At 41.7% G+C, this 25,665-nt stretch overlaps 1 protein-coding gene across 3 annotated transcripts in view; it reads left to right on the top strand.

Moving 5' to 3' along the window:
• AFG3L2 (AFG3 like matrix AAA peptidase subunit 2) overlaps positions 1–25,665 on the top strand; it is a 101,189-nt gene that overhangs the window by 63,018 nt on the left and 12,506 nt on the right. For all 3 annotated transcript variants that reach the window (XM_033934115.1, XM_033934114.1, XM_033934113.1), the window contains exons 9-13: positions 1,681–1,818; positions 7,938–8,091; positions 17,567–17,674; positions 17,783–17,908; positions 22,756–22,866. In XM_033934115.1, coding sequence (XP_033790006.1) covers positions 1,681–1,818; positions 7,938–8,091; positions 17,567–17,674; positions 17,783–17,908; positions 22,756–22,866 — 637 coding nt within the window. The remainder of the gene's footprint in view (positions 1–1,680; positions 1,819–7,937; positions 8,092–17,566; positions 17,675–17,782; positions 17,909–22,755; positions 22,867–25,665) is intronic.

The raw sequence follows: 25,665 nt of genomic DNA, 5'->3' as shown, positions 1-25,665 counted from the left end.
GGATTACCTGTTGCATTTATCTCAACATCCATTAGAATCCATCTTGGTGCAATTGCTGCTTTCCATCAGCCCTTAGAGGGGAAGCCCTTATCTGCTTATCCTATGGTTTCCAGATTTATGAAAGGACTTTTCAATGTCAAGCCACCTCTCAAACCACCTCCTGTGGTTTGGGATCTCAATGTTTTTGCTCAGTTGATGAAGCCTTCATTTGAACCAATGTCTACGGCTCATCTGAAATATCTCACTTGGAAAGTGGTCTTCCTTATTACTCTCACGTCTGCTTGCAGAGTCAGTGAGCTACAAACTTTAGTAGCAGACCCAACTTTCACAGTATTCCATCATGACAAGGTGGTCCTCCGTACTCATCCTAAATTCTTACCAAAAGTTGTTTCAGAGTTTCATCTCAATTGTACTTCCGGTGTTTTTTCCAAAGCCTCATTTTCATCCTGGAGAAACAGCTCTTCATAGTCTGGACTGCAAGCGAACTTTGGCCTTCTACTTACAAAGAACTAAGCGTCAAAGATCGTCTACTTAACTTTTTGTCTCCTTTGATCCAAATAAGTTGGGACATCCAATTTCCAAGAGAACCATCTCCAACTGGTTGGCTGCATGCATCTCTTTCTGCTATGCTCAGGCTGGATTGCATCTAGAGAGTCGAGTCACATCCCATAAAGTTAGAGCCATGGCGCCATCTGTAGCTTTCCTTAGATCTACTCCTATTGAGGAAAGCTGCCACTTGGTCCTCGGTTCATACATTCACCTTTCATTATTGTCTGGATTCTTTTTCCAGACGGGATGGCCACTTTGGCTAGGCAGTATTACAAAATTTATTCTCCTGAATTGCCAACACTCCCACCATCCCATTCTGGTTAGCTTGGAGGTCACCCAAATGTTGAGAATATGCTGCCTGCTTGTCCTGGGATAAAGCACAGTTACTTACTGTAACAGGTGTTATCCAGGTTCACCAGGCAGATATTCTCACAACCCACCCACCTCCCCTGGTTGGCTTCTTAGCTAGCTATCTGAACTGAGGAGACGCTTGCCCTACATCGGGCAGGAAGGCACTCACGTATGCATGGTGCGGCAGTCGCAAACTTTCTAAAAGTTTTTTAAGCAAGTCTGCTTGTGAAGCTGTCCGCATTGGAGCTTCGTGGAAGATGTCACCTGTTATGGTAAGTAACTGTGCTTTATGAATGATTCTTGTTCAGTTTGCTACTATGCTTTGCTTGTTGAAATTGTATTCTGCAGCATGTAAATGTCAGTGTATAGAAGATCTACTCAACTTATTTGTTCTTCCGACTATTAAGCAGTGTCGTTGCAAGAGATTTTTTGATAGATTGCTCGGTTTTCAGGCAGGTAAAATTAATATATGGTTAAGTACTATTATTTTTCAGGCACACTCATATATGTCTTTTAGGAAACTAAAAACTGATTTATTTGACAAATTTACAAACTGATGTTTTAGAATTGATAGGTAAATGTACATTGATTTTATAGCTAGCACATTTTATTGATCCTCATGTATTTTAGCAAATTGTATAATTTTTTAATGTATGTGAATCGCCTAGAACTATGTGGTAGGGCGGTATATAAAAATAAAATTATTATTATTAAAGTATTTAACTTAAAAGGCAAAATGTCACTATGGTAGATGGGTAAGGAACTTTTGTTTTTCTTTAGGGGGCTATTCTAACAGGCCCACCAGGCACTGGGAAAACACTTCTTGCCAAAGCTACAGCAGGGGAAGCCAATGTCCCTTTCATCACAGTCAATGGATCTGAGTTCTTAGAGATGTTTGTCGGTGTAGGTCCAGCCAGGGTAAGTGTTTCCTTCCAATTCCTGACTACCCTCAGTAGATGTGTATTATAGTTGCCCTTAGGAGGGTAATTTTCGTAATGTTGGTTAAACATATGAGTTCCATATTAAATAAGTTTGTAGTTGTTTATCTGATGGTGGTAGTGCAAGTGTCCCTTTAGAACAGGGGTCTCAAAGTCCCTCCTTGAGGGCCGCAATCCAGTTGGGTTTTCAGAATTTCCCCAATGAATATGCATGAGATCTATGTGCATGCACTGCTTTCAATGCATATTCATTGGGGAAATCCTGAAAACCCGACTGGATTGCGGCCCTCAAGGAGGGACTTTAAGATCCCTGCTTTAGAACCACCAATACTGTGATGGGTCAGGCTGGTCTGCACTGACTATTGTAACAGAGAATCATAGTATATGTAAGTCACCCATCTCATCTGCCCAGTTTACTTCTTGCCATAGACCCTTTTTTTAATCATTCAAACTTATAGAAATATGATTCACTGTTGCTCTTTAGTGCATCATATCCACCCATTTGTTTGTCCAAATTTTGATCTACCCTCTCATCTGCCTCTCACCCCTTGCTTCTTTTTAAAAATAATTATATAGCTGTTAGAAACTTACATCATAATAAAACATTAAGGGGGGATAGGATTTGATACACTTCCTTTCTATGGGTGCAAGCACAGTGGTTTATATCATATACTACTAAACATCTTGCAAGTATTTTCTCTCTAACCATCCACCCCCAACCCCTCTTCCCTCTCCCCCTTTCCATCTATTGACCTGCATCATCATATTTATTGTGTAGTCTCATCACTACTGTTAAACCAGTTAATGAGAGATCCTTTAACTCCTTGCCTCCCTCACGCTCCCTTTCTCTGCCCTTCTCTTACCTTTTCCCTTCCCATGCTTCCCTTGTTCCCCCTCCCCTTCTTTCTCTACGTCTTCCCACCTGTCTCTTCTTCAAATGCCTATAAATGTTAATAAATGTTTAATATGGTGCTTTAGTTAGATTGTGAGCCTTTTTGGACAGATAGGGAAGCTTTAAGCACCTAGTGTTAACCGCCTTGATCTGACACTAAGTGTAAATTAAACAAACATACATGAATATAATTTTTGTGTCCTGTAACTTTATTGTGAATGTCAATCGTAACCTGAGAACAGGATAGAAATCTAAAATAATTTTTCAGCACCATTAGCTACAGTCTCTCTCTTTTAGTTGTCTGCTCTAAAAAGATCATCCAGTACAAAGATGTATGCCAGTGCTCCTCTAGGAGAGAGGGCCATACCCTGGACAAATTTGGTTGCAGACTGTACAGAATACCATGTTGACCAATCATATCCTCAGTTACAACTTTTACATGATTTTCTGCTTAAAACAATTAATACAGCAGTACATTTCTGGAGACTTACTTGAGCAATTTCAGGATATTACCAACAATCTGCTCAAAACTAGAAAGTTCATGGCCAGATCATAAGAACATAAGCAATGCCTCTGCTGGGTCAGACCTGAGGTCCATCATGCCCAGCAGTCCGCTCACGCGGCGGCCCAACAGGTCCAGGACCTGTGCAGTAATCCTCTATTTATACCCCTCTATCCCCTTTTCCAGCAGGAAATTGTCCAATCCTTTCTTAAACCCCTGTACTGTACTCTGCCCTATTACTCCCTCTGGAAGCGCATTCCAGGTGTCCACCACTCGTTGGGTAAAGAAGAACTTCCTAGCATTCGTTTTAAATCTGTCCCCTTTCAACTTTTCCAAGTGTCCTCTTGTTCTTTTATTTTTCGAAAGTTTGAAGAATCTGTCCTTCTCTACTCTCTCTATGCCCTTCATGATCTTATAAGTCTCTATCATATCCCCTCAGTGTTCAGTGCTTCTGATATCACCTCAGGCGCTCCCTTAAAATATGAACAGACATACTGAGATAAGTACTATTTAGGGCTCCTTTTACGAACCACGTTGGCAGCTTTATCACACATACATTTTTAGCGCACGCTAACCCCCGCGCTAGCCAAAAAACTACCGCCTGCTCAAGAGGAGGCGGTAGCGGCTAGCACAGCCGGCAAATTAGTACGCGCTATTACACGCGTTAAACCACTAACGCGGCTTCGTAAAAGGAGCCTTTAGTATTAAATTAATTAAAATAAAGTGATATATAATGAGAACTCTAAAATAAGAAATAACAAAAAACTTCATATAATTGATCCTATGACAATCGGGTATATGTGATTATTTCGCATAAACCTATAGAGGCATTTTCAATAGCCCTCTTGAGGATTATACAAAAAAAGAAAAAAAAAATATATATATATATAAGCTTGTTTGCTGGAATTTTGATTTGACCTCTAGAGCTTCAGCAATGGCAGTTGCCATGTGTCAACAAATCTGGTTGCGAGTATCTGATCTAGACTCTAATTTACAGGACTGCCTGGTGAATATCCTTGTCTCAGAGATGAGTTATTTAGAGTCAAAATCGAAGAAACTACACAAAAAATAACCAATCATGAGCAAAGTATGACTACTCTTTCTGCTTCAAAATCTTCAAAACCTCAGACTTCAAAATGTTACTATAATCCTAGGTACTAGGGGCTACATTCTCAAAATTTTACAGTTTGTTGGCATTAAAAACTAAAGTTTAAAAAACAAACAAAAAATTTGTAGTAAAAACCAATGGGTCACTGTTGCAGCCATTATTGTAGCAATTTCAAAAAGGCGAGTCATTCTCCAAAAACTGCACATGCAAATGAGGATGGTGGAGAGTAGCAAAGGTTTGCTAAATTTGCATATGCCCATTGCTGGTATTAGTGATCGGCACATGCGCAGAATAAACGCACAAAAAAAAACCCAAGTCAAAGATCAGCAGGAGGGATGCCCACTCCCGCCGCCGAAGTCAAGCAACCCTCCCCCACGGCAGCGGAAGAGATGCCCCCCACCACCACCAAAGTCAAGTTAGCAGGAAAGATGCCCACTCCCTCCCACCGCCAAAGTTAAGTAACCGCCCCCCCCCCCCCCCCATGGCAGTGAGAGAGATGTCCACTCCCTCAACCAAAGTCAAGCAACTCTTCCCCCCCACCGCAGTAGGAGAGAAGGCCACTCCTAACTGCCATCAACCAACTTCCCCGTGCCCTGGACTCTACCGCCCCCCCCTTCCCCCACAGCAGAAGAGATGCCCACTCTCTCCTGTCATCCAACTCCCTCCCCAACAACTCCACCCGTGCCCCCGATAACCCCCTCACCACCACCCTCCCTACATTATTTTGGAAGTCCAATAGGAGGAAATAATTTTAAAACCAATAGGAGGACTTTTTTTTCACTCTGAGAATAGTTAAGCTCTGGAATGCATTGCCAGAAGTTGTGGTAAGAGCGGATAGCGTAGCTGGTTTTAAGAAATGTTTGGACAATGTTTTTTAGCCACAAATTTAGCACAACAAGGTTAGAGAATCACTCGGCGTTTATAGAGAATTGCTCGGAGTGATCATTTTAATATTGATGATCTCATTGTACAATATTTGCATGCAGTATCAGAGACTGCTAGAAAACTCGGAAAAGACCACGACAAGCTGTTTTAATAATCCACCGCTAAAATACATGCATGCTAAACTAGCTGGAACTGGTTTGGTGACCGCGTTAAAGGCAACTTTAAGTTTTGAGAATCTGGCCCTAGGTGTCATCTTATAAGCGACGCTATACCCAGCCAACTTCTACATCCAGGGTTCCTTTGCAAGTGTCCCAGACAGCAGTGCTCACAGAAACCTCAGTCTCAACCTCAAGAGAAATCCACTCAGTCTTTTTTAATCCCTCATCCAGAGCCTAGCCACTGTTCTTCCTTCTCAACCTCATCCTCATCCCATCAGAGGTCAACTAACTCATTGCCACCATCTTTGGTCTCTCATCACAACATAAAGCTGGATTTTACAAGTGGTAAAGGAGGGCTATGCTCTTTGCCTTCGCGAAGTGCCTCCAAACAAATCTCCAAGAGAGTATTCTTTCAGCTCATAGCACACCTCCCTCCTTCCTGCAGTTGAATGCCATCAAACCAGTACCTCCTCAGCTGTGAGGCTGGGGGTTCTACTCCAAATATTTCCTTATACCAAAGAAGACCAGAGGACCGTGCCCAATTCTCGACCCACGAGCCATCAACGAGTATTGTCAAAGAGAAGTTTTGCATGTTGTCCCTAGGCACTCTGTCCCTTCCTTGAGAAGACTGACTTTGGTCTCTGGATCTCAAAGATATAAACACATATTAGGGTAATATTATGAGGCTTTTAACCAAATGTAAACTTTGAACTCATAAGCAATTCTATACCTAGAGGTCTGTTTTATTATTAGGAAAACTGTCTTCATAATCTCTTCAATCACCCTTCACAAGCTATGTTCCCCCAAAGATGACAATAAAAACAAAATTTAACTAAACCAGAAAGATAGCTTGAAATAGTTAAATGGTTTATTGGAAAAATTAATTCAATAAAATGACAAAGAAAAGAATGGAATATAGAAGTTTTTGTAAATTACTTTGAATGACTCTGTAAGCAAGGAAAGTGGTTAAGAAGTATTGTTAAATAATGGTAAATATATTTTAGAGCAGGGGTGCCCACACTTTTTGGGCTTGCGAGCTACTTTTTAAATGACCAAGTCAAAATGATCTACCAACAATAAAATTTTTAAAAAAACACAAAGCACACTGTACGCATAGAAAATGTTAATTATCATTCCTATTCCAGGGTTTTTCAAAGAGGTTAAAGCAGATGACTCTATGCACTATCACCTCAATAACAACCATACAAAAATAGACAAATATACCCCCTCCCTTTTTACTAAACCATGATAGCAGTTTTTAATGCAGGGAGCTGCGCTGAATGCCCAGCGCTGCTCTCGACACTCATAGGCTCCCTGCGCTAAAAACCTCTATTGCGGTTTAGTAAAAGGGGACCTTAGTGTAAAATATAGACAGCAGATATAAATTCTGACACATTTTGATCACTAAATTTAAAATAAAATAATTTTTCCTACCTTGTCTGGTGATTTCATGAGTCTCTGGTTGCACTTTCTTCTGACTGTGTATACAATCTTTCTTCCCTTCTTTTAGCCTGTATGCTTCCTCTCTTCCAGACCTCATTCCTTCCCCCAACTTTTCCTTTCTCTTCCCTGCCCTTTCTTTCTCTCTGCCTCCCTTTCTTTCTTTTTTCTGTTTCTCTTCTTTCCTTTTGTCTCCCTGCCTGCCCTTTTTCTTTCTTTCTCCCTGCCCTCCCCCAAGTCACTGCCACTGCCATTGCCATCGGGGACCAGGACCCAAACACCACCAATAACAGGCCCGAAAGTCGACGACGCCCAAAGCTCTCCCTGCTTCGGCCAACCAGCATTCCTCTCCCCGACGTCAATTCTGCCGTCGGGAAGAGGAAGGCTGATCAGCCCAAGATCGTGATCAACCTATTGGGGGAAATGCTGCCGGGTCCTGCCTTCGCGGAAACAGAAAGTAGGCAGGACCCAGCAGGAAGAAGAACAAATGCTTCACTAACCTGTCTCCCGCATTAGCCCTTAGCGAACACTTGCTTCAGGGCTCTCAACATGTGCGTGCCGGCTTCCCTTCTTCCCCCCCCCCCCCCCCCCCCGGACATAACTTCTGGTTTCGGAGGGAAGATAAGAGAAGCCGGCACGCACACGTTAGAGCCCGGAGCATAAGTTCGATACGGGCTGAAATCTCCAAGCCGGGTTTTTTTAATGTTCAGCAGAGGCGGCAGCAGCAGATGACAGCTGGGCGGACCGCCCAGCTAAAAGGCCATAGGGAGAACACTGGAGAGGAAGGCTGATTGCCTTCCTGAGCTGCTGGTCGATCGCGATCGACGTATTGGGCACCCCTGTTTTAGAGCATAACATTTTTCCTGAAATTGAACTTGGAATAAGTTAACATATTTCTTGTAAATGATTCTTTTAGATCAAGTGTGCTATAAGTTTCCATTAATAATGGGAGTAAAATGAATTTATATTTGACACCTTTTAATAAAAGAAATCCACTACTTTGAAAAACAGTATCAAGTTGGTCATGTTTATCTTCCTCAAAGGTGTATAATAAGATCAAGACATAATGTTATAGGGCAAAAGTGTAATTGATTATTGTATGTTTTATTTGAAGGTCCGTGACTTGTTCGTGATGGCTCGCAAGAATGCCCCTTGTATTCTCTTTATTGATGAAATAGATGCAGTAGGGAGGAAGCGAGGGCGGAGCAACTTTGGAGGACAAAGTGAACAGGAGAACACACTTAACCAGCTGCTGGTAGAAATGGATGGTAAAAAAATATTACTCCATAAATTTAGTGCCTCATTTTGGTAAAACAGCATCTTTTATGCAAATCAAATAAGGGAACAGTTGGAGCAGTTTCTCTGTTTTTGAGTAAAAATAGATTGATAAATTGAGTAACAGATTTCATGGATTTATGTTGACTTAATGTTAATCAGAATTTTGAATTAATTAACTTCATTTAGACATTTAAAAATAATGTTAAACTAAACTGATCACTAATTTTTTTCTATTAGTTACTTTCTGTAGCATTTCTAGATGTGTATATAGAGCACTGTAGAGATGTAGACACAGGCAAAATAAAGGTGTCAAGAAATTTATGTATTTTAGTAATCAAAGCTAAATTAGGAAGACCAAGGTTTTAAGAGTAAAGACACTTGTGAATAGGAGAGAATCGAATTGTATTCAGAAGATTGATGTTCAGTCTAACATTCATATGGACCAAGATGCCAGAATCATGGTGCAAGATGCTATAGAGCCTTATGAATTCACCGTCATTTTCAACAAAGGGCATCTGTTATTTCTTGAATTCCCATCTATGCCCCACCTAGCATCAAACTTGCCTTCTCGGAATCCTCATTAGGGGAGTCATTTTGTAAAACGTTTTCTATGTGTAAAGCCTGTTTAACACACAGGAAAAGGTCTTTTATAAAATAGCTCAGCTCCTTACTTGTGGGAAAGTAGGCACATTGAAAGTGTGCAATTTTATTTTATGCAATCTGCATTTAAGCATTCCTTGTGACATAGTTTGGGTGGAGTGGAGGTGGTAGGGTAATATACATGCATAGTATAAAAACATGAGCACATTTGCATTTATAACTGCTCTGAAAACAGTGCAAATCTGTGCATGGGCCTCTTTGTGCTGTTAAGGCTGGTTCTGGGAGCCTATTTTATAAAGAGAGAGTGTCTCATATTTTAGCTTTGTAAAATGTACGCTAATAGGCCTCTCTTTGGATTTTTAATATAGTCAACGTGTTAAAAATTAGCTGCACTGTTTTACTTTTTAAATGAGGCAGATTTGGTTCTGCTGATGTAAGAAATGGAAAGAGGCACTCAAGTGATGTCACAGAAATCTTTATGTAGGAGGGGAATTGGAAGTGATTGGGAGCTGAGTATGGTTTGATACTTAAGATCAAAGATCTTGGAATCTTTTCTTGTTTAGCACTTTACTGGTGAAATATTATATCTCAAAATTCAAGTGAGCTCCTTAAATGCTATTCAGAGTTCTCTGCTTGACTAGCAGTACAGTACTACCCACCCCCTTTTCCCCTTCCCCACTAAATTGAAGGCCAGTATGCACACTGAAATTTTTTTGAGTAGTGGCTAATTTTTTTTAGCTTCAGGCTTTTTCTGTATACCAAGTTTCAACTGATTTCAGTGGTAATATTACATAGATATTAGGTGAAGGAAAGATTAGGTTCTTACTTTGCTAATCTTCATTCTTGTAAACATGTAGTTTTGACCAGCGGGTTAAATCCTTATTAGCCGTGAGGGCTGTAGAGAGTTAACTGTTTTTTTCATGATCCATCTCCCATCACTCTGAGATGAGCTCCACCCCCTCAGTCAGTACCAAAGCTTCTAGCAAGTCGCTCATTTTGAGTACTCTAGACCAGGGTTCTTCAACCTTTTTACAACTATGGACCGGCGGAAATAAAAGAATTATTTTGTGGACCGGCAAACTACTAAGACATCTCCGCCCCATCCCTGCGAGCTCAATCCCGCAAACCATCTGATCCCATCCGCACAAGCCTCAAATAGTTATGATTTTATATTGAATGTATTTTAGGAAAGTATAAAAAGAAACAATATTCTGTACAATTGTCATTTTATAAATACAAATAATACAGAGCAAGGATCAACAAAACCCCTGCCTCTCCTCCCCTTCACATATATCCCCTCTACTATCAAGAAAACTGAATAAACCAAATTATTACAGAATGGTACACAGAAATATCATGCTAACAGAATACCGCAGTCACACATGACAGGAATAGTGTTAGGGGAGTGCAACTAGGGCATCTGTCCCCTGGTCAGAGAGAGCCTTAAGCCAACTGGAAGCTAAAGAAGCACTGCCTGGGCTTTGCAGTCCCCAGTTATGTCAAAGACAAGCTCTAGCAGGATACATATTTCAAATCTGATATATTCTAATCACAAGATAAAAATAAAATTATTTTTTTTCTACCTTTTGTCGTCTCTGGTTTCTGCTTTCATCGTCTTTTCACTCTTCCATCCAGCGTCTGCCCTCTGTCTCTTCAATCCAGCATCTGCCCCTTCCATCCACTGTCTGCCCTCTCCTCCTTCCATATATGGTATCTGCCTTCTTTCTATGCCCATATCCATCCAGCCTGTGCCCCCTCTCTCCTTTTTACATGATTCATTCTGCTCTCATTTTTATCTCTTCTACACCAGATCTAGCATCTTTGTCCCTCTCCTTATTTCTCATCTGACCCCCTTCCCAACATCAATCTCGCTCTACTTTCTCATTCCTCTCTCTCCCCTTTCCCTTATCTGATCTTCTCCATTTCATCTTAACTCCTTCCCCTCCTCTAATCTCCCTGCCAGCTGTTTTCTTCCTATTTTCCATCCTCCCCTGTCCAGCAGTACCCCTTCTCCCTTTCCTCTTCCCTTGTCCAGGAGTACCCCTTCTCCCTTCCCTCTCCAGCAAATGTTTCATCTCTTTAGCCCAGCGGCAGCTCTGTGTGCTTTTAACTTTGGCACACAGCTGCCCCTAAGCAGTAGTTTAGCCATGGTTTCATGAGGCAGCCTCGGGGCCTTTGGTAGGCCCGCCCACATTGCATCATCGAAGTGGGCCGGCCTAGCATAGGCCCCGAAGCTGCCTCATTAAACCGCGCCTAAACTACTGCTTAGGAGCAGCTGTGTGCCGAAGTTAAAAGCACACAGAGCTGCCGCTGCTGGTCTGAGGGTGTGGAGACAAGATAAAGGCAGGAGGCATAGGGGGCAGGAGGCCCGTCATACGCAGCGAAGGCAGGCGTCCCAGCGAAAGCAGGAGGCATATGCAGCAGAAGGCATATGCGGCAGGAGGCAGGAGATCTGGCATACATGAAGTTGCAAGTCAGCTGACACTAGCACCACAGTCTCTCTTCCTGCCTAGTATGCAATATGTGGAGAAGACCCAAATTCTTCATGGACCGGCAAGAAATTTTTGCAGACCAGCACTGGTCCATGGACTGGCGGTTGAAGAACACTGTTCTAGACTATTGTAACATCATTTATTTATCCATAAGCAAAAAAACCAAGGATGCAGATTATTCAGAACTAGTATTTTAGCCCGTTACATTAACAGGTGCTAGAATATGTGTCTGTCTGTCTTTCTTTATTTCTGTATCTCTCTCCCTCCCGCTGTCTTTCTTTCTGTCTGTCTCTCTCCCTGGCCCCCTTTGTCTGTCTTTCTGTGTCTCTCCCTGCCCCTGTGTCTATGCAGCAACATTTCTATCCCCCCACTTCCCTGTGCAGCAGCCACAGCAACATTCCCTCCCCTTCCATTTCCCTCCCCCACACTACTTCCCTGTGCAGCAGCGTTTCCCCTACCCCCCTTTACTCTTCATGGTCTCCTGTTTGTTAAAACCAAATTCTAAATATATAGAGAAACCAGATTTCATGGCAAGTCTCCCCTCCACCTCACAGGGCTCCGGCATGGGCACCTTGGAAGACAGCAGCGCAGCGACCCCCAGGGCCCCGTCTGCACTCTACGCGTTCCCCATAGAGGTCTGCATGGGAACGGGGATCGTGGGAATCCCGCGGGTCCTGTGGGATTCTCCCCTAACCCACGGGACTCCCACGGGGACCCCCCTTTGGCCCACGGGGACCCCCTTCTAGCCAATGGGACTCCCACAGGGATGGAAGGCTTTGGAAGCAGGGTTCATCCATATAATATAATGGACATGTCAGTCTTAGTAAAAGAGGGGGTTTATTAGTTAATCACCTGAACAGAAAACAAAAAAAGGGTTCCACCAAAGAGATTCCACAAGGAAAATAGCAGCGCAAACACAAAAGAAACTGTGGAATTGATGATCCTGTCAGAAGTAATTGCTGCTTTTTATGGGGACGGGTGGGGATGGAGGTAATTCCTTACGGGGATGAGTGAGGACGGAGAGGATCCTGGCAGGGACGGGTGGGGACGGAGAGGATCCTGGTGGGGATGGATGGGATTTCTGTCCCCGCGCAACTCTCTAGTTCCCCATCCTCCCGGCCCAGGGGGTCAGGAACCGTCAGAGCCGCCTCGCGCTCACTGCCTCGCGTCGCTTCATCCTTTGTGCTAGCAGGTCCCGCCTCACGCTGCAGACTGAGCAGCGGCACGAGCGCCCCTACAGCTCCCCATTCATCGTAGCCACCGAGTGCCAAGGCCCCTCACAATGGCCCGCCATTGGCTGGTCACACAGGTCATCATCCTCATTGGTCCTCCGCTCCGTCTGGTCTCGTGAGCCTCCTGGTTCAGCTAAAGCGAAGGGCTTGGAATGGACATCACCGAAGTCAGCCAGGATGCACAGCCTACCTTTACATCTCCACAACAAAACCCCAAGCGCGCATGCGCACTCCTACCTGCCGGAGACCTACAGCTCACGGAAAACGGGAGCATGCAGGTGGGAGTGCACATGCACGGCTTAGGGTTTTATTATATTAGATACCGCTGTCTGTCTGATATTTAATCTGAAAAAATTTGATCATGTAATGAAATATTCATATATTGCATTGGTTGCCAGTAGAGGTGAGAATATTGTTCAAGTTTGGTTGTATCTGCTTTAAGTCATTGAATGGTCTTCTGGCTAGTTACCTTGTTGATAATTTTGGATTTGTTAATAGAATGCACCTTACGCGGGACCTACAGTTATTTGCTTTTCCATCAAGGAATTGTGTTTATAAATGATTCTTTAATAGAATTATATCCTATCAGGCAGGTGTATGGGACAAACATTTCCGTAATTTGATATTCCAGTGCAATAGGTGAGACATTCTAGACATTAGGGTTATTTCCCCATACTTGCAAGCTCTGCAGAAGGAATCTACTAGATTTTTCACTCTGCCTCTGTAGTACTTCACTTATCAATTTAGTGCCTTCTACTGTCTTTCCTTGTGCAAGCATGTTTACAGCTGTGTGTGTTCTGCTCTCCCCATTTTATTGTTTTAAATTCGATATAATGTCATCCCCTTTTTGGGTAATTTCACATTTGAAGCAATTTTGGAGCTCTGCCTGCTTGAGAATTCACAGATTTCGGTCTGTAGTTGACAGGCTGATCCCTTTTTGGGTACCTGTTAACCAGTCTGCATAGTTTTTCTTGGAGCTCAGAACCATCCCTGAAGTAGTCTCACCTTCTATTAAGCAGGGGTTGAGCGCAGACTGGTACGCTTAGGGGGCTCAGTGGTGTTCACAGCATGCTGGTTGTTTTTTCACGCCTCCGCCCATCCTGGTGCACATCCGGTAGTCCGCTGGGGTGGAGGCATAGTCAGACAGTGTGGTCTGACTGGCAGTCCAAAGATCAGCTTTGTGAGAGCATTCCCAGCATTGTGGCAATGAATTCTTCTACAGCTACTGAGAAAGAGCTGTGAGCAGGTGCAGTCCAGTGTATCAGGCCACAGTGAGTACGAGGAGCTGACAGCTTGTGAGAGACGTCGGGGAAAGTTTAAAAAGTGGGGTTTTCTGAGTTTCTGTATGTTCCCCTGTGTTCCCCCTTCTGAAAAATCCTAAAATCACCATTTTTGGACTTTGGGGAGTGTGAAAAATGTTGCGTTTTTGGCACGAATTTAGTGTCAGCAGCCATCTTGGATTTTTAGCAATCTTTTTTTTTTTTTCTTCTCAACTTTGATTTTTGCCTGGAAAACTGCTAGGATGGAATCCTTGGGGTCTCCTATTGTGAATCCATGCCAGGATTGTGCAAATTTAGCACTTTTAGAGTGTCCATGCACCATGTGCCGCATGGCACAGCTGTAGCAACTGGCTTAGCTTTCCCCCCATAGAAGCAGGTGATCAGACTCTCAGCCAGCCCATCAGGGCAGCCTCCATTCTTTTCAGGGCTCAACACAGCTAGTTCTTTGGTCAGCCTAAAACGTGAATTTAAGTCATCTAAGGGTGACTTTATGCCCCAAGAGCTGGATACTTTCTCTAAAATCATGAGGTTATGTAGTCAGAGTTTTTTTAAAAAAAGTAAACGTGTGTTCTTCTCCTGAGCAGTCTCCTTTCCCTCCCAGGACGTTTTTGGGTAGCATGGTGCCTTCGGGCGTGTCCTTGCCTCCGCCTGATCCAGCTGTTGTTCTGCCTGCTCATGATTTGGGGGATCTGGATGCTGATCCTGACCTCTCTGATCCTTTGTTTGACAGTGCAGCTCTTCCCAGATCGGAGGATCCGGACTTCTGTGCTGGATCCGTGGATCCTTTTGTGGATCCAGATCTTGGTAATGATCCTACTGTCCTACAGTTAATTAAGTTTGCAGCTCTGCCTTATCTTCCTGCTGAATCTTTGCAAGAATTGAACATAATGACTCAGCCACTTCTTTTCCCTGGCTTTGTAGTAGGCGCTCGTACTCGGCGACCTTTCCTTGGCATCCGGAAATGAGTTTTATGGTCTCTGAGTACTTTGACTCTCCAGAAGGTACTTTGAAAAGTGCTGGAGCTATGTCCCACTTGTATCCACTGGCGCAGGAGTGTCAGTAGCTTTTGGGGTAGTCCAAGGTGGGCTCCTTGGTGACAAAGTAACTAAGCGCACCTCTCTTCCCAGTGATGGAGCTATCTTGAAAGATATGCAGGACTCCTGAGTGGATGTGGTCCTCGGGAAACTTTTTGAAACAGCCAATTTGGTGAGGTGATTAAATTTGCGGACAATACGAAGTTATTTACAGTAGTGAAGACGCAGGAGGATTGCGAAGATCTGCAACGTGACATAATCAGGCTCCAGGAATGGGCATCAACATGGCGGATGAGGTTCAACGTGGATAAATGTAAAGTGATGCATGTAGGTAACAAAAATCTCATGCACGAATACAGGCGCTTTCTATCATGAGTGTGGCTTCTTCGTGGTCCAAAGCTAGATCTGTCCCTCCTGAGGAGATTTGTGGGGAACCACTGTGGTTTTTTCTTCCCACATTTGCAAGTTTTACAGAGTAGATGTTGCTGCAAGGCAGGACTCGGCCTTCGAGTCTTAGGGGAGGGTGCAGCAAGCCCACCATACCTGTTTGGGGGGGGACTGCTTTTGTATGTCCCTATTGTCTAGAATGTCTCACCTGTTGCACTGGAAAAGAGATCATGTACTTACCCTGGTAAGCTCTTTTCCAATAGATATGTGAGACATTCTAGACTCCCCGCCCAGGCTTTTCTGCGCCTGTTTACAGTTTGTCTGTTTATGCTTCTCCAAGCAGTGGTTAGAGCTACAGCCTCAGCCCCCTGAGGTTGTGGGTTCAAATCCCACGCTGCTCCTTGTGACCCTGGGCATGCCACTTAATCCCCTATTGCTCCAGCTACATTAAATAGAGTGTGAGCCTATGAGGACAGATAGGGACACATGCTTGAGTACCTGAATGTAAACTATTTAGATTATAAGTGGTATATAAATGCTTAAATTTTTTAAAAAAGAAAAAATTTCTTGGGGAATTGTTCTTTGCTCCTTTGGAGCCTGTGTTGACAGTTAATGGTACTGTTTCATTATTTTCAGCAGAACACTTTGTTTAGCCTGTTATTACAGGTTCCTCTGTTTCACATAGTGGGTGCCTTTTGGTGCTTGGGTATTGACTATAGAGGGCACTAAACCAATCAGTGAAGTACTACAGAGGCAGAGTGAAAAATCCTAAGGGGATTCCTTCTATAGAGCATGTGAGTATGGGGAAATAACCCTATTGTCTAGAATGTCTCACCTATCTACTGAAAAAGAGCTTACCAGGGAAAGTACATAATCTGCTTTCTTCACTCCCATAGGTGTGAAGGCTGGGAGTCTCGCACCTCCTGGTTTACATGAAAACTGGACACGACCTTCAGTAGGAAGGAAGGGACCATTTGAATCAAGATGCTATCTTTCAAGATTCAAAGAAAGGGCTCCCTGCAGGACAGAGCCTGTAGCTCTGATACTCTTCTCGCTGACATCACAGCCACTAAGAAAACTGTCTTAACCATCAGATCTATCAGGGACACCTCCTTCAAAGGTTCATACAGGGCCTTCACAAGTTCCAAGACGGAAAGGGCTGGCACACTGGAGGACAAAGATGTAAGGCTCCCTTCAAAAATCTTGATACATCTGGGACGTCAATGAGCGTTTGCTAACCTGCGCTCTGAAGCAGGAAAGTCTTACTGTCTGTACCTTGAGAGTGACGAGTCAAAACCATGTGGGACTAAAGCGTGCCGACAATCTCGTGCAGGACTTATGCGTGCCACGTTTAAACACTTGACGTTACCGCTCTGAGAGGTTGTGTGGAGGGGAACTCCCCCCACACACACACACACTAAACAGACAAGTATTTGCGCTCCTGTTGGGGGGAAACCTCTGATCAGAGGGGAGAGAAGATTTCTGCCTCAGTCAAGCCTGGAGTCGAGCAGATGGCTTGTTTCTTTGGACTGCGGTCCAGTCCCGACATGGAAGTGGACCCTCAGACCCCTGCTGGAACCACGTGATATTGGATCCTGGATAAATCTGTCACAGGAACTGCTTAGTCTGCGCTCAAGCCCACTGTGGACAGAACCTGGGGCAAGCCACTCAAGCTGGGCTGAAATTGCTCCTAAGGGTATGAACCCTGAACTCTTGAGAGCTACTGATGTAGACTGGCCACATGAGAATCATGCAAAGCATGTGCCTGTGGGCTACAGACCTAAGAGTCTGTGGGCTACAGACCTAAGAGTCTGTGGGCTACAGACCCTAAGAGTCTGTATCTTCTTGCAGCCAGGATCCTCTGCAGCACCAAGAGCCTCCAACCAGATATTTAAAAAACGAAAATAATAAAGATTAAACGAGCAGAAGAGACTGGCTCCCTACTCTCGTTTGTAGAGAGTAAGACTGAGGGGTGGAATTCATCCCAGAGTGATGGGAGGTGGAGCATGAAAACAAAATAGTGGGCTTTCTACAACTCTTGCAGCTAAAGAGGGTTTAACCTGCTGATCAAGACTACCTTCCTGTTGCACGAGAACAGAAATAACTAAAGAATGATAACTTTTTCTGTTGTATTTCTGTATAGCATTCTAAATTGCTGCATTGCCTTTCATCTCCTGAAAATCATAGTGAAACTATTGCTTTTCTGCATCAAATGCAGGTCTGCCCCCTGCAGACACAGAGTTCAGGGGGTGATGGGTATCATAGGAGGGAAAGGAAGAGGTTGTGATGATGTAAATTAGTTCTGTGCTAAAATCAGTATCTTTGTAACATGGGTCTGTTTTGTGATGGATAGAAGTTTGCAGTTAGAACAAGGTTACTACAGAAGTTCAGAGGAAATCTTAGTATGACATTACCTTTGAATTGCATGTTCTTTTGACAGGATTTAATACTACAACAAATGTCGTCGTTCTAGCAGGCACCAACAGACCAGATATTCTAGACCCTGCACTAATGAGGCCAGGTCGCTTTGACAGACAGATTTTTATTGGTAAGACTCTATCTATTTCTGCACCTCTTCTTTTCTATTGGGCTCACATAGGGAGGAGTAGGAGGACATGGAGCTATCTGAATGTGTATGTTGTCTCTTTACTTATAGGACCTCCAGATATAAAAGGAAGAGCATCAATTTTCAAAGTTCACCTACGACCTCTGAAACTAGACAGCAGCATAGATAAAGACAGTCTGGCCAGAAAGCTAGCAGCGCTAACTCCTGGATTTTCAGGTAGTAAAATGAATAAACTTGTATTCGATGTGGAGCCTGTCATAGACCATTTGTTTTCCTTTTAGTAACCCAAAAGCTTAACAGCAATATGGTGGCCATATACCTTCAAGTCCAGAGAAGCCAAGCTGAACCAGTTCTTATTTTACTCCATTGTATGGAATGGGATATAACTAGGATTGACTTGGAATGCCCCCTTTGATATGGAATTATGTGATCATCTTAACTGTAATAGAATTTAAAAAGCTACCCAGGTAAAAGGGTTTTCTTAAAATCCATTAAGACCAAGATGGGTCCCTAGAAATAGCCTGCACAAAACAACAGGGTCTGGGATGGAAGAATTTAAAAACATAAGAATAGCCTTACTGGGTCAATAGTCCATCTTGCCCAGTATCCCATCTTCAGCTACATCATGGAGCTCATTATGTGGTGTACACCTATGTGCCACTGTAGTGATGTCATAATTGAAAAATGTGTAACTTTAATGATACTAGTACAAACATAGTAAGAAAGAGAGAAATAATTCCACTACTGATTAAAATATTAAAAAAATTGAAAAATGACTTTGCTTGTTATATATTATAGTTGGAGCTAGGCTTTTACTGCATCACAAATAAAACCTTTCAAGAGAGTTTATTATAGATTTATAGTACATTATTTCGCTCTTTTTATATGTTTGTTGTTTTACATATTGTGCAGAACATGTAACTTTTCTTTCTTTGTTAATGTTCAGAGTAGCTGTACCAACAGATAATTTCTTTTGAATGGGTGTGCAGTTAAGAGAAAGCAAAGAACAATGGACTTCTCTCAGTGGACAAGCAGGATTTCTGCAGCTACGCAAGTGGTGATGTCACCAGACAAAGCCAAGCTAGATCTCATGCCCTGTTTACCTTTCCGTCAGTACCGGGCTGTAAAAGCAAAAAATTTCTGGACCATACTTTAGCATTCCAAGCAGCTTCACATGATAAAGAATTTCGATTGTTATTGCTTGGAGTTTGTTCTTATAAACATTTCAGAACTCAACTGAAAACTTATCTCTTTTCAAAATACTTGGTCAAACAATTTATTTTTGTCATCCTTAAATTGTCTTTAGTTTATAATCTTTTGTAAACCGTGTAGAACTTATGGTTATGCAGTTAGGAAATACAATGTTATGTTATGTTATCTCTCCCAGAGCTCAGAAACTTCTAGAAAAGATTTCTGAGCATCCACTAGTGCTCCAACTCTGACTAAACTTTTCAGTCATTCTTCCTACCCCTCTGAAAGTAAATGTTTACAAAAGAGGAATGCAAAATAAATTGCCCAAGGGTCAAAACTGAGTTTTGTTTGGCTAATTTAATAGTCTTCATGCCAGACAAAACCTGGGATCAAAGAACACTTATGCTATAATGCCCTTCTACTGTAATGTGTCTAGTGGTCCTGAATGCTAGGGTTTTGCATCTGAACCCATAAGTTGCTTGCACAATGTTGTCAATCATCTTTTGAATGCAGCCTCCTTCCCAGGGAGCTGCTCCTGCCCCCTCAGTTTTTTTTCTGCAAGCAAGTTACTCAGAAGCGTTTCTGCTCTGTGGTTTTATTATTTTTAGGTATATTTTTTCTAAGTGTTCGATCCGAGGCTTGGTACCCAGAGGTTTCCACTTGTTGGGACATCTGCCTGAGAGAAGATGCAGACTCATAAGAACATAAGAATTGCTTTACTGGGTCAAATTAATGGTCTATCCAGCACAGTAGCCCGTCCTCACGATGGCTAATTCAGGTCACTAGTACCTAGCAAAAACCCAGAGTAGCAACATTCCATGCTACCGATCCAGGGCAAGCAATAGTCCCTCTAGCCCAGTGTCCCATCTTTAGCTACATCATGGAGCTCCTTATATGGTGTACACCTATGTGCCACTGTAGTGATGTCATAATTGAAAAATGTGTAACTTTAATTATACTAGTACATTGGCTTCCCCCATGTCTTTCTCAATAACAGACTATGGACTTTTCCTCCAGGAAATTGTCCAAACCTGTCTTAAAACCAGCTACCCTATCCACTCTTACCACAACCTCTGGCAATTCATTCCAGGACTTAACTAGTCTCTAAGTGAAAAATATTTCTTTCTATTGGTTTTAAAAGTATTTCCCTATAAATTCACTGAGTGTCCTCTAGTCTTTGTAATTTTTGACAGAGTGAAAAAATCGATCCACTTATACTCATTCTACTCCACTCAGGATTTTGTAGACTTCAATCATATCTTCCCTCAGCCGTCTCTTTTCCATGCTGAAGAGCCCTAACCATTTTAGTCTTTCCTCATACGAGAGGAGTTCCATCCCCTTTATCATCTTGGTCGCTCTTCTTTGAACCTTTTCTGATGCCATTATATCTTTCTTGAGATAAGGAGACCAGAATTGAATGCAATACTCTAGGTGAGGTCGCACCATTTTTCGATACAGAGGCATTATAGCATGCTTAGTCTTGTTAACCATCCTTTTTTTAATAATTCTTAGCATCTTGTTTGCTTTTTTGGCTGCCGCCACACAATGAGCAGAAGGTTTCATCATATTGTCTACAATGACACCTAGAACTTTTTTTGGGCGTTAACCCCCAAGGTGGACCCTAGCATCTGGCAACTGTGATTTGAGTTCTTCTTCCCAATTTGCATCACTTTGCATTTGTCCACATTAAATTTCATCTGCCACTTGGATGCCCAGTCTTTCAATTTCCTAAGGTCTGCCTGCAATTTTTCACAATCTGCATGTGTTTTAACAACTTTGAACAGTTTATTGTCATCTTCAAATTTAATCATCTCACTCGTTCTAGTTTCCAGATCATTTATAAATAACCCCCCTTTTACAAAATTGCGAGAGTGGTTTTTAGTGCAGGCTGGCGCACTGAATGCTCTGCGCTGCTCCCAACACTCCTAGAGTTCCTATGTGCGTTGGGAGCAGTGCAAAGCATTCAGCGCGCTGGCCTGCACTAAAAACTACTATCGTGGTTTTGTAAAAGGGGGTATAAGCTAAACAGCACCGGTCCCAGTACAGATCCCTGTGGCACTCCAATGTTTACTCTCCTCTATTGAGAAAAATGACCATTTAACCCTATCCTCTGTTTTCTATCCGATAACCAATTCCTAATCCACAACTGAACTTTGCCACCTATCCCATGATTTTAATTTTCTCAGGAGCCTCTCATGAGGAACTTTGTCAAAAGCTTTCTGAAAATCTAGATACACTACATCAACTGGCTCACCTTTATCCACATGTTTATTCACACCTTCAAAGAAATCAAGCAATTTGGTGAAGCAAGATCTCCCTCGGCTGAACCTATGCTGACTGTCCCATTAAATCATGTTTGTCTATGTGTTCCACAGTTTTATTTTTTATAATTGTTTCCACCATTTTGCCCGGCACTGAAGTCAGGCTTACCGGTCTGTAATTTCTTGGATCTCCCCTTGACCCCTTTACTACAAATGATTTTAGCGACAGATTATAGATCACTAACAGCAGGTCAGCAATTTCATGTTTGAGTTCTTTTAGTACCCTGGGATGTATACCGTCTGGTCCAGGTGATTTATTGCTTTTTAACTTGTTGATTAAGCTTAGTACATCTTCCAGATTCACCAAGATTTCTTTCAGTTCCTCTGCACCATCACCCTTGAAAACCATTTCCAGTTCAAGTAGATCTCTTACATCTTTTTTAAATTTTATTTATTTATTCAATTTTCTATACCGTTCTCCCAGGAGAGCTCAGAACGGTTTACATGAGTTATTCAGGTACTCAAGCATTTTTCCCTGTCTGTCCCAGTTGACTCACAATCTATCTAATGTACCTGGAGCAATGGGGGGATTAAGTGACTTGCCCAGAGTCATAAATAGCAGTGTGGGTTTGAACCCACTACCCCAGGGTGCTGAGGCTGTAGCTTTAACCACTGCACCGCTCTTCTTCCATAAAGACTGCAACAAAGAATTAATTCAGTCTCTCCGCTATAGCCTTATCCTCCCTAAGTACCCTTTTTGTTTCTTGGTCATCCAACGGTCCCACAGATGCCTTCACAGGTTTTCTGCTGTGACCCCCACCAACATGAGATCTCAGTATTGTATTGAACTAACCCATAGATGGCCACTTTGAACCTCTGGGCATCACCTCAAGCCGGCCGAGCTTGCCTGCAGTCGCATGTGTCTGTGGGAGGAAGCTTCTCCTCTGACACAACTGGAAGTTGCGTTAGAGAAGCTGCCTTCCGCCCACAGACACATGCTACTGCAGGCAGGCTCGGCCGGCTTGAGCAAGTTATTTTGAAAACTAATGCGCCGCGAAGGCAAGGGGGAGGGAGATAGATTCGGCCGGTAGATAGGAAGGAAGGGGCCATGCGTATTCCCTCCCTTAACTGCGGGGACAAGGCCATTCACCGCTCCACACAGTGAGCACTTCCCCCCCTTCCCCACACACCATTTCGGCGGTTACCCGCGGCTAGCCACGGATAACAACCACCTTGTCATTCTCTAGACCCAGAACACCATTGTGAGAAATCTCCAGTTTTGTTGGTCTGCTCTAGCATGATTTGGTCACAGCTCCATGCTCACAAAATAGCTTTATTTTCCTGTAATTGGAAGCCTTTTTTAAATAAACTCCTAAGTCACTATTGCTACTAATATTTAATTGTGTGATTTGGAAGATATTTTAGTCTATTATATTATCTCTTGCATTTAGTAGTCAGGTTTAGTTGTAACATGTTTGAACCTGTGATAGTTCATTTGTAAAATAATTTAATTTAGCACCATGCTGCTTTATGTTCCTCCTTAAAGTGCTGGAAGAAAGTTTAGCAGCAGGAAGTGAGTTGGGTTCCCTTGCTTTTTTTCTCTCCCTACAGGAGCTGATATTGCAAACGTTTGTAATGAAGCTGCCTTAATTGCTGCAAGACACCTTTCTGATGCCATAAACCAGAAGCATTTTGAGCAAGCCATTGAACGAGTTATTGGAGGTGAGAGCAGCCTAAGGAAACTGCACAGGCAGAAGCTACAGATGGGCAAATTTTACTCTTGTCTGAGAGATTTCTAACCTGAAGTGCACCCACTCTCCTCCTCCTCTTGGCACAGAGAAAGGGAAAAAGAGAACTAGAAGTGTGTTTAGAAGGTAGGGTTACCAGACGACCGGATTTCCCCAGACATGTCTGGGGGTCCGGACAGCTTTTCAAAACCCAGCACTACGAAAACGAGAGACCTCAATGCTCAACCAATGAATGTACACCAAAAGAGACTTGATTGGCTAACGCTGATATGCAACACGTAGGAAGAGCGTAATGAATATAAGCGACGTTTTTGTTTTGTTTTTTTTTAACGGAAGGTCATGAAACGTTGTACTTCATCGTATGGAGTTCGGGACTAAAGTTGTTTTTCTTTTTTTTTTCTTTTAATTTCTTCCTTTACTAAATGAAAATATAACAGTATAAATAACACTTATAACATAAGAACGACGTAATTTTTTGAGGATAAAAAGATCTTTGGTATATAATGGCTGCTCTTTAATTAATATCTGCGCGAGAGAATGGTCTGTATACAGTAAAGTGCATACTTAATGCATGTTTCTTTTGGTTACTGAATGGATATGTGAATGAATAAGGGACAATAGAAACTATAAAATAGTATCTTATTTATTATTATTTTTTTTTGTATGTTTGTTTCTCCTTCTTACTATATGGTAATAATAACCTTTTCAGGATGTTCAATGATATGCTAAATTTTATTGAAGATAAAAGTTCATTATAGGATAAGCAGCTATTTTCTTCAATGATTTCCAATAGTAAAACAGAAGACTAAAATCTTTAATGTAATAAGCTTAAGAAATTTGATGTTTCATTCAATTTATATGCTCAACAGGTAAATCTTTATTGGTTTTAAAGGAATAAAAGAAGGAGGAGGAAGGAGAGAAGGAAGGTAAAGAAAGAAGAGAAAGAGAGAGAGAGGGAAAAGAAAAAAGAAGGGTAAAGAGGAAAAAGAAAAGGGAGAGAAAAGGAAGAGGAGAAAGAAGGAAAAGGGGAAAAAAAGAAAAAAAAAAGGGAAAGAAAAAGGGGAGGAAAGAGAAGGGAAGGAATGGGGAAAGGAAAGAAAAAACTGAGAAGAAAAGGAAAAGGAAAGGTGGAGAGGGAAAGAAAAGAGGGGAAGAAAGGAAAGGAAGGGAAACAAAAAAGAAAAGAAAAAATGTAGGGAAAGAAAGAAAAAAAAGAGAATAAAGGAAAAAAAAAGGGAAAGAGAGAAGAAAAGAAAAAAGGGAAGAGAAGAAGAGGAGGAAAAAAAAAAGAAAAAAAAAGGAGAGAAAAAGGGGGGGAAAAAAAGAAAGGGAAGAAAAAAAAAGAAAAACCAGAGAAGATTGATGATAAGAAAATAATATTGAAAATATTATTGACTAAATATAGGATATATTCCCATTGAAAAGATATAACAACATAGTAATAGATTCTGAAATGAAATTAAATTTATACTCATTTAGATTTAATTCTATACTGTTATAGATGAAGAACTGCTTTAAACTTTGGATTTGAATAGAATATCTGGTTTAACACAAAAAAATTTTTTTGGAAAAGTTTATAAAATATAGGTACAATATGGGTATCTTAATCCTTTTTTATTTAATTAAATCAATTAAACTTGTTAATTTCATGATATATTCTTTTGTTTATTATATACATTTTTTCCCTTAATAATATATTGTATAACACAGAAACAGGGATAGATATTTAATTTCTTGATTGATTATATGTATAATTTTATTTATATCGTATATAATTTAAGGATAGCTGTTTAAATATGAAATACAAGCTTGTGAGGAGTTATCTATACCTGATCTAACTTGCGTTTCCAAGTTTTCGTATTTAATTGGGGATGGTGGGGAGGGAAAGGGAGGGAGATAGATAATGATGGGTGGGATATAAAAAGGGGGTTCATGTTAATCTGATTAATTGGGAAATTGACTTATTATTTAATATTCACTGTTTAATTTTTGATAGAACAAGTGATGAGATTATATAATGGATATTAAGATACTGTCTTTAAATGTGAATGGTCTTAATCATCCCATAAAGAGGAAAAAAGCATTGTTATTTTTAAAACAGCAGAATGCTGATATTTGCTGCATACAAGAGACTCACTTGTCCAATATAGAATCTCAAAAGCTGGAGGGTGGATGGATTAAACATTGTTTTTTCTCATCGGCTGTTAAAAAAAAGGCTGGTGTTGCTATATTGGTGAATAAGAATTGTTCTGCCTCCTTTAAATTAAAACTAGAAAAAACAAGGAAGGCAACCAAGTCACATCAAGGTCTTTAAATTAAAGGCATCGGATTCCCATGGGAGATGGCTACATATGGAAATGAGCATGGGAGATACTACCTTGTCACTTTTTAATGTATATGCCCCTAATTCGAATCAATCAGAATTTTTTAAGACTCTACAACAGCTGATTCTTCCACTGGCTACATCTAATTTGGTAGTAGCAGGGGATTTCAATGCTGTCATGGATCCTCTTTTAGATAAAAGTCCTAAAAGATTTATAAAATCTATGGGATTAGATAATTTTGTACAATCTTGTGATTTGAAAGATATTTGGCGTATACTTCATTTTGATGGCCGGGAATTTTCTTTCTGTTCTCACGTTCATAAATCTTTTTCTAGAATAGATTACATTTTTGTTTCAAATCAATTAGTACATCAAGTTACGCAGGCTGCCATAGATCCAATTATCTTATCAGACCATGGTGGTGTTTGGATTGAACTTAAGGGCATTAA

This window comes from Geotrypetes seraphini, chromosome 2 (assembly GCF_902459505.1).
Source record: "Geotrypetes seraphini chromosome 2, aGeoSer1.1, whole genome shotgun sequence".
Taxonomy (NCBI): Eukaryota; Metazoa; Chordata; class Amphibia; order Gymnophiona; family Dermophiidae; genus Geotrypetes; species Geotrypetes seraphini.
Note: the sequence above shows the minus strand (reverse complement) of the source record. Positions and strands in the feature narration are given on the sequence as shown.